Raw genomic sequence first — 9,674 nt, 5'->3', positions numbered from 1 at the left:
CGGCGCATTTGGGTCATCGCCTATTCAAAGTGTGCAGCACACTTCCTACACCACACGCTGTGAAAAAGATACCCTAGGTGAAGGTGCTTATCACAATCGGTTGGCAGCGATAGCTGTGAATGGCGAGATTGCGACAATCCCACGGGGAGATTTGCTGGTAGTGGAATAGAAAACCTAGTGCATGGCGGCATTTTCATGTGACAAGGGCGGGCAACTACTGCAGGAAAGCTGCTGTTGCAGGAGTCTATGTTGCTCTCGATTGCGTATGCCTCGCACCTTTTCTTGTTCACGGGATCTAGCGACCAGAAAACGTATGATACGATCGCAGTTTGGCGATACAATGAAGGCTGGTGATGAAAGATCCGTGTTTTTTGGGAACACATTAATCACTTAAAAGAAGCCTAACTGTACAGGGTCATTTTCTGCATTCTCGATCGCGAACGTTGGCACCGGGCAAATTGTACGAAATGGGACCGCATCAACAAGGTTCTACTGTACAGTGCCCGCAGACTCCTGAGCATGTGCAGCACAGTATTTTCTTGTCCAAAATTTGTAAGCATTAAATTTCGTAAAACAATTTCTCATATTCAATATTATATTTGTCTTCTTTTTCATGATTCAATTCGATATTCAGTATTTGCACACCCCTACAAAATATCACTGCAACTTCCCTCTCTTACCTGAATGAGGTAGACACGAATTCCGTCAGGGTCGATGGCTGTCGTGCGAACTGTCTTTGAACTGGGGTGCTCCACAACCATTCCGGACCACACCTTGGTGTTCAGGATGACGCGCAAGCTGCCCTGTGTCCGCATCACTGAGAAGAGAAAGCGGGACCCGACAGGACAACAGCTGTCACTGACCAATCATGTCGACTGCAGAGAAGAGGCCGCTTGCATCACTCTTAAACTGCCTCTAACAGGCAAAAGAACTTGCCCTGTACTAGGCCTGCAAATCTCTTAAAGGGCCCCTAAACCATCTCCGATATTTTTTAAAGATTTCAAGTAAACACGCGCATCGAGTTCAGAATGCTGTCACGATCATCTATGCCAAATGCTACAGTGCTACACTCTGCGGGCGCGCCACAAAATCAAAAAACAATGCCGTGCTCCTCTCCGGGAATTTCCAGTATCCCCAGCGGTCGTCGTGTTGTCACCAGGGTGCATCTGGTGATGTCAACCGCGGCGACGATTTCGATTGGTCGAGCAAGAACCTACGACTTTTGGTTAGTCTGCTAAGGTACGCGCGCTCCCTGCTCTTCCTCGTCGTGTTGCTCGCTTGTGCGCCCTTGCGCATCGGTAATTACAGCCCGCAACGCAAGTGCCAAATTGATCGCGTTTCAACACAGTCGTGTTTAGCGGTCTGATTAGCTGAGCGAACAGAGTGCGACAGTGTTGGCCCTTCTAGACGTGCGCTCAACACAGGGTCCACAGCCGCAAGCTTCGAATGAGAACGGGCTAGACAGCAGCAACCGCGGGCAGCCAAGAAGCAATGAGTCGCGGCTAAAACCCGTTCATGTTAACGACACGGTAACTCGCTGCACGCCGTTTGCCATTCACAGGCCGCTGTTCAACACCGGTTTTGCTCGCGAACGGCGAGATTTCCTTGGCGTAGAGAGAATGAGACTGGGGCCCATTTGTGCGACAGCCTCACCGCCGCTGATCACTCGACTGCGCCGATATCGTCGCTAGGCCTTCTCCGGTTCACTTCAAAGCTAAAGCGGACGGCGCTTCGGAATGAATCGCCGACGCTCACAAGCCGCAATATTTTCTTACCGTTGTTGTCACTCTTCACAACAATTGTACAAAAAGAAGGAAAATTTGCTGATATTAGCGGGGCCGTCGGCTGCGATGCGAGCACAGCCGAGCCGGTCATCTGCCGTCGGTAGCCGTGCACTGCAGCTGGGCTCGAGAAGTATCAGAGCTCTCGCTCATGTTTTACGTTTGACATTGGATATCGATTTTTCATAAAATGTACAATTTATGCCTCGCTTTATCACGCGCAAACTATTTTGCTTGGAACAGAAGCTGCAGCCGATGTTTTCATCGCCGATGGCGGAGGCGCGCAGCTTCGCGGTCGTTGAGTGGATCGTCGATCGTGTGGCGGGCAGTGCGCTGGCCGAACTGCCGCCTACTTTGGACACCTCTCGCGCGTCCGACGTTCATATATAGTTCTACGGCACTGGAGGTCGGTTCGCCGTCAGTATATTTGCCGCTAGCGCGACGTGCCTTAACCGTAAGTGGACAGCGTTTTGAGAAGCGCGTTGGCGATGACATATGTCACCTGACATTTGGAGGAACACTCGGCGAGGAGGAGAGAGCAGCCAACAAGGAGAGTAGCAAAGGAAAGAGCGAAACTAGTGAGGGCCATGTTTTGATCATGAAACGCGTTACTCTGCTACTACGGCCCCATTTCAAAAAAATTTTCCAGCTACGTGTTCTCTGTAGACTACGTGCACAACCTGCAACACCACAACTAAATTTCGACCTCTGGGTGGTTTAGGGACCTTTAACTTCATTTTCTGCTGGCTCAAACTAAACACTTCCCACCCCTTGACAAGTTGTCAATAATGTGACACATCACTAACTGAATGTTTTACAAACCACACACTCTCTGCCCTTGTTCGTCACAATTTCAGCAAGCATAGTATTATTAACACCCCTAAACGTAAATGGTACATGCCTATAGTACATCAGTAGTCCCAGTTCTTCTCACACATCGCACAGCGAGGCCAATGATATTTGGAGCTCTGATTAGGGTTGCCAAATGTCTCGAATTTAGCGGGACTTTGGTGTAAATATCCAGAGTCTCGACTTGGCCCAGTCGGGACGGCCAAATGTCCAGACTTGCCTTGCAAGCACGCTGTGACGGCATTTCATGCAATTTAAGTGTGAAGCAAGTGCACCTGCTCACATTTTTGTACTCTGTTAGCATTACATGGGTAGATAATATGGAACCTAATTTCCTGGCATATTTCTTTGGCGCGAGATTGCAGCTTCCCACCGTTGCATTGCTAAGAGATATGGAATGCATTGAATCCCATGGGCGTTTGCCGGGGATATGGAAATACAGTGAACGACCGATTTTTCGGACATGCCCGATAATTTGGATGCCTTCGCGGCACTGCCACGTACCCCATAGATTCGATGTATAAAAATGTCGGAAATTTCATAAGCAAAAAGCCTTCGCCATCCGATTTTCCGGACTTTTTGCCTTGACCGCAGGTGCGAAACGGCATTAATCTAGCCACCACCGCGGCCATTTTGATTATCTCGCCTCCTCGAACCAGCGCTCTCGCACGCAGATCTGTAGCTTACCGCAGCCCCCCCGGGGCAACGCTATGCCTAGCTACTTGCACTGAATGGTGGCAGGAGGCCATAAATGGCCATGGTAGTTGGGGGGTTGCTAGAACTGAATTTGATGTTGCTGTGGCTTCACTTCAACCTCCAAGACATTCGTTGCAACTGTGCGCCGTTTAATCTCACTAGGCCATAATCGAGGTCTCGTCGAAGTTGCCAGAGGAGGCGCTGGCAACCAAATTGACATACACCATAACTGCGGAAATAATCGAATGCTGAGCTCGAGGACGTCCGAATTTCGGTAGTCCTTACGCATTACATCTAAGCGGCCAGCGGCCGTGCAACGAAACTGTCTGAACAATCGAGCATGTCTGAACCATTGGGCATCCGAATAATCATTTGGCGACTAAGTTGCATCTTCATAGTGAGATACCGTTACTGAAAGGAATAACGTAAACGAACCGCTGCGTAAATTAAATATTTCTGCAAGATTAATAGACGGATTTTTGAGAATGTGGTTTGCATCCCAACACGCACCCATTCTTGATTGCAGCACACCATCGACCTCCTGGTCGTTGAGTCGCAAGCTGCCACGGCCCCGTTCCTGCCAGGAACTCGTTGACTTGTCGAAGGTGAAGAGCTTGCAGTTGATCTGCATAAGGCAATATAGAACACAAGCACATGACATGGTTTGCCACTTCGTCACGCTTGCAGAGCTTTCACGTTTTGCCATCGCTGGATGCCCTACACCGGACGAAATTGCCGAAAACAATTTCTTGTGTTTTTCAACCTTACATAAGTATGAACGGTGTAGACAAAGAAAGACAAAGAGCATAAAGAAAGAATGAATGACAGTAACGTTGTGACCTGCACAGTGTATAAACATAAACATTGCATGACATGTGTACACAATGCATACGATAACAATAAAAGACAACTGTACGCACCACATTTACTTTTATAGCATTTAATTAACCTCAACACGAAAGCTTCGCTTTACATCAATTGCACTATGTGTTGTATGTGCAGAATTCGCTTTTTAAGTCTTCCACTGAGTTAAATGTTTGGCAAGGGCTACGATAGCAGGATGCAAGTGAATGAGACAGCAGAAGGAGAAAATTAAAGAAAAATTAAAGTACTCTTTAAGAAATCTACCGTATTTACTCGGATCTATTGTGTGCTTTTCCCCCGATAATACGGGTTCAGAAATTGTGTGCGCATTAGAATAGAGCACGACCCTAAATCTGCATTACCATATCAGCAATTCAATATGGCCACCTCGTACGCGCTTCCAAGCCTAGCTGCCATAGCTTCCTCCATACGCTGTAGTATGTGTGCTTATTTATGGCTTAGGTTAGTCTACCGTCTGTCTTCCCATTCTTTAAGTTTGCTCTGTCAGCACGGAATTGCTGATTGTGAAGACACGCCAAGTCCATCATGATGCCACAATTAAAAGGAAAGTGATCACGTGTGTAGAGATGGATAGAAATTGGGCCACATAACAGGCGTTTGGAGTTCCCGAAACTTGCGTGCAGGACAGCGCAAACCGAAGGAGAGGCGTTCTACTCCGGCAGCTGCTGCGTACGGCGTGGCCACACAGCCCCTATTTTGTTAGTGATCCTTTATGAGGGGCAGAGTAGGTCAATTCGCTCGCTCCTGCTACCTCACTCCATCGTTTTGATAACGAGTTTCCACGGTCATTGAGTGAGACGTGTTCATGTTTGCTTGTGCGCACATGGCGCCATGCTTGTGAATTTTTACAAGTTTGTACGGCGAATGTTTACAAGTTGTACGGCCGATAAAACTATTATCCTTACTTCGTATAGCTGTCTACTAATTTGCTATCACAATCGATGCTTCGCCTTTCGGCCGAAACTGCGACTTTTTTTTATTCATAGCAACTTTAGTGCATTAGGAGTAAATTAAATCTTTGTTTTTCCAAATGAGAGAAAGTTGTATTTCTGTATGAAAGAATGAGGTGTGCGGTACGGTAAAGGACATGGCAAATGGGTGCGCGTTACAATCGAGGGCGTGTCAGAATCGAGTAAATACGGTAACCCCTGCCAACCAATGTTGAATTGCATGGTACAGGTTTACTCTAGTCAAGTTGTATTGTGCAACATGCCAAGAGAAGTACAACTGAGAGAAACAGAATAATACAATAGACTTCCATTAATTCCAACTTCAGTTTATTCGATTTGTCAGTTCATTCGATGCCGACCGAAGGTCCTGGCCAATTTTTCGGACAGCTAGGGAGTCTAATTGAAGCCCGGTCCACTTTTTGTTTAGTTATAACAGACTGCAGGCAGAAGATGGTGATGCATCTGAGACGACGGTCATACCCATCACTTCCCAATTCCACTGGGCAAGGTGCATGTTTTCATCTGAATAGATGTGCTGTTCCCTACTGTGTACAGTTCCTAATTGTTTATTCACCAGTTAGCTGGCTGGCCACTAAATGTCCACTGCGATGTAGTTACTCACTACAAATTACACTAGTGTGATTCACAGCAGCAAAGAGCCCTTACCTGCAGCACGTTGGACTCGTTCTCTTCTCCGGTAACCACGGCGACCTCGTCGTACGTCCGCTTGACTTGCCGCAACTGGTACTCCTCGGCCGACTCAGTCAGGCTTTTGGCATGCCGACTCGCTGCAGCAGATTGGGCAGTTTATTTTGTAGCTTAAGTAGGGACTATCCTGCTGTTAAAAGGTGCTCACTTATTTAATTTATGAATACAGTCAACAAGCGATTTTTTGGACACGCTCGATAATTTGGACGCCTTCGCAGCACTGCCACATATCCCCATAGAGTCAATGTATAAAAACGTCTGAAATTTCAGACGCAAAAAACCTTCACCCTCCGATTTTCCGGACTTTGCCTTGACAACATGTACGAAACAGCATTAATCTAACCATCACCGCCGCCATTTTGATTATCTCGCTTCCTCGAACCAGCGCTCTCGCACACAGATCCGCTGGCAGCCGTATCCACCAAGCTTCTTTCTGTTCATTGCCATGTTTTTCATTGAAACAATTTGCCACTGTTAGCAATGACGCCGACTCTGCCTTTGCAATCCTCGCCAATGTTTTGGAAACTCAGAAAGCATCACGCACTGCATAATGCCGGATCCCAAAGGTCAGCTTCGCCTCAATACAGCAATGTTACACAGTGAAGCATACTCAGTGAAGAGTGGGAAGGGGCAATTGTCACGGGACACAGTATGTATTCCTTAATTATACACACATGCACCTGCTGTCTCCTAGCACAGTAAGAGCTACGATACGCCTAATAAGTGTACTGGCAGGCCTTCAGAGCTATTTTGGACGTGCCTGTGGCGAGATTTAAGCCGTTGGGGGCAGTAAAAGGCATGCATTTGTTTTTTCGGACTGCTTGATTTTTTAAACATTTTCGCGACCCCTAGGGAGTCAAAAAAATCGGACGTTGACTGTATAAACTGAAGAAACTTGCACTCCTTGTAAACCGTATTTTAGTGCGCCGTGAGATCACATCTCAAGGCGAGGTTCTCCTCCATTAAAACTCTTGTTATCTCTTAGTGAACCCCACCCTCTCTCCAAACATGCCGTGCTGAAGCTCCCTTCTCCCCTCATTCAGGGTCGCCCATTCTCTTCTTTATAAGTCGCAATTTTGCATTTAGTACGCGAGTAGTGCACACAGCGCCGGCGAACTGCGATCCCAATGAGCTGCATTTAATTGCTATCCTTTACAACACAGCAGTAGCTAAAGTTAACAGAATCGCCGAACCGGGGGGGGTCAATGGCCAAAGATACGACGTGGAGGACAAGTCGTGCATCAGCAAATAGAGACTGTTTTTGCAAAGATGTGAGTGTTGTTGTATGCAGTTATTTGTGCGAGTTTTACACAGTGCCGGATTATACGCAGAAATATACAGTGTTTTGATGTGTTTAAAGGGCAAGTGAAGCACTTTTCAATACCAGTGAGCTTTCAATGAATTATTGTACTTTTGCATCCCCTGAATAAGAACATTATAGTTTAACAGGCCAGAAGTCACCGCTAGTCGCTTTAATTTAGTAAAAACAAGCCGCAGTGTCAGCGGGAGACGCCGTGGGTCGATTAACGGGCTCTGATGGTGAAGATGATCGTTACATCATCTTAGGTATCGGCGAGGTGCGTGATTCAAATAGAGCGCTTACATGACCCCTGTATTGACGTCATCCTCGCGCCCGGTCTTTTGCCGCTACGCTCGGCGCCCCAAGGGGGTGGAGCTTCAACGAAAATTTAAACGGCGATTGCAGCGCTGCTATGCGCATAAGTGAGAAATTAAGCGCAGGAGTTGAATTATACTGTGTCAGCCTTCCAAAACCCCATAAATCTTCCAATTCTAAAACCTCTTCAGCTTCCCTTTAAATCAAGTACAGTCAATGACCGATTTTCTGGACGCCTGATAATTCAGACGACTTCGTGGCACTGCCATATGCCCCATAGAGTCAATGTATAAGAACATCTGAAATTTCGGACGCAAGTAACCTTCGCCGTCCAATTTTCCGGACTTCGTGCCGGACGTTTTTGCGGCCCCTAGGTCGGAAAAATCAGACGTTGACTGTATAACATTAATTTTCCTTGTATGGTATGTAGTTCTTGAGGAAACAAGAATTGTATCAGTATGTTTGTCAGTATGGCGGTGAGTGACTTAGAAAGTCTAGGAAGTTATAAAACCACAAAGAGTGTGAAACACCACCATTGGCATGCATAAAATAAACTGGAGTCAACAGAGAGTGCATCAAACTGAAAGTTGCAAACCAATGGTTCTTGAACTACAGTAAAACCCCGGTGATACGATCCCGGCTGGTATGAATTTCGGTGTGATACGAATTCGTAACATTCCCCAGCCGAAATACATTGCTCACAATACTAAAAAAATTGGCTGTTCCGAACGTGTTGCCGCGCCGCTGCGGATCATACCAACGCTTGAGCAACAGCGGCGGTGGCCGAGCCAGTGGAGCGACCGGCACAGACAAGCCGGCACAGAGAGATCTGGGCGGGATCCATAGTCACCAAGCAACTGACTACGTCACGCGGCTGCGCAATCTCTCATTGTCCCTACGTCGAGCGAACCGGACCACATCACAGCCTAGCCTAAGATTAGTGAGAAAGTAGACGAGGACCACGGCTGCAACGACGACCGCGGCGCAGCCCTGACAACCAAAACACTCCCTGCACTCGACGTGCTCAGACATTCAGTGGCGTGCGAAAACATTCCCGAGATCACGTGCGCGCACTTATACGCCTTTCAGAAGGCGATTGTTGACGATTTGGGCAAGAAGAAAACGTCCCATTGATACGTTTTTCAAGGGACCGCACAAAAAAAAAAAGCCACAGTTTCGCCCGAAAGGTGAAGCAACGATTGCGATACCAAATTAGTAGACAGCTGTACGAAGTAAGGATAGTAGTTGTACCGGCCGTATAAACTTGTAAACATTCACTTACTCACTAAATTAACAAGCGCGATGTCACGCGCGCATAGGTAAACATTAACACATCTCGCTCGATGACCACGGACACTCGCTATCGAAACACTGGTGCGAGGAAGCGCAGCAGCAGCAGCAGCAGCGAGCGAATTGACCTTTGCACTGTCTCTCGCTTCAATGCGAACTAAACGTTGAAGGCCCAGTGCATACGAAGCTACTGGGACTAGGTGCACTTTGTCAACAACGCAGGTCATGTTGCCGATAAGGACCGCGCGGGCGCGCACTTTGCGCACGTCGCAGCTCGCTTTCAAGATACGGCCACCGTGCGGGTGCGTCATATCTGCAACGTGCCGGTCACTTGTTGCAATGTACAAGCTGGCTGCACCGCTAAATTTACGTGACCGCCACATTCAAACACAACGTAAGATGCAGGAACATTATAGATTGGCAAAGTATCAACGGGGAACGCCCAGTAATTCGAACGCGAAAGCATTTACGATGGTTAATTCAAACATACCGCGCACCGACAATGCTCTCAGCAGCGCGCCAAATCACGAGGTGGCGCCTCCGACCGGCATTGCTCCGACACCGCCATAGAGCAATAGCTTAGGCGAGACCCCTCAACGCTGCGCGGAGGAAAAAAAAATAAAAATGCAGCATCACTCTCAAATGGCAAGGTCGCCATTTCTGCGTGGCGCCGGAACACGCTTGTACGTGCCGACGTCCAGCCAACGCTGCAGTTGCGGCGCAGAGGGAAGCAACGACAGAGGCCCAGTCCGGCCAACGTTCGCTTCAACGACAGAAAACGAAACTTCAGGGAGCGGGCTAAGCTGGTGCGGGGCCGGCGGGAGCGGCGGGCACGCACGGAGACGGTCGAAGGAGCTACGAGGGAGTTGCGAGGGAGGGCGAGGGGAGCCACTGAAGCCA

General features: G+C 48.1%; 1 protein-coding gene across 1 annotated transcript in view; it reads right to left on the bottom strand.

Annotated features, from left to right (window-relative positions):
* Positions 1-632: 632 nt before the first annotated feature.
* Positions 633-9,674, bottom strand: part of LOC119432537 (ran-binding protein 3-like) — a 39,802-nt gene continuing 30,760 nt past the window's right edge. Inside the window, exons 9-11 of the mRNA XM_037699703.2 lie at positions 5,828-5,949; positions 3,837-3,951; positions 633-817 (exon numbers count right to left, since the gene is read on the bottom strand). Coding sequence (XP_037555631.2) covers positions 648-817; positions 3,837-3,951; positions 5,828-5,949 — 407 coding nt within the window. The 3' untranslated portion in view covers positions 633-647. The remainder of the gene's footprint in view (positions 818-3,836; positions 3,952-5,827; positions 5,950-9,674) is intronic.

This window comes from Dermacentor silvarum, chromosome 11, assembly GCF_013339745.2.
Source record: "Dermacentor silvarum isolate Dsil-2018 chromosome 11, BIME_Dsil_1.4, whole genome shotgun sequence".
Classification (NCBI taxonomy): domain Eukaryota; kingdom Metazoa; phylum Arthropoda; class Arachnida; order Ixodida; family Ixodidae; genus Dermacentor; species Dermacentor silvarum.
This window is presented reverse-complemented; position numbering and strand designations above follow the sequence as displayed.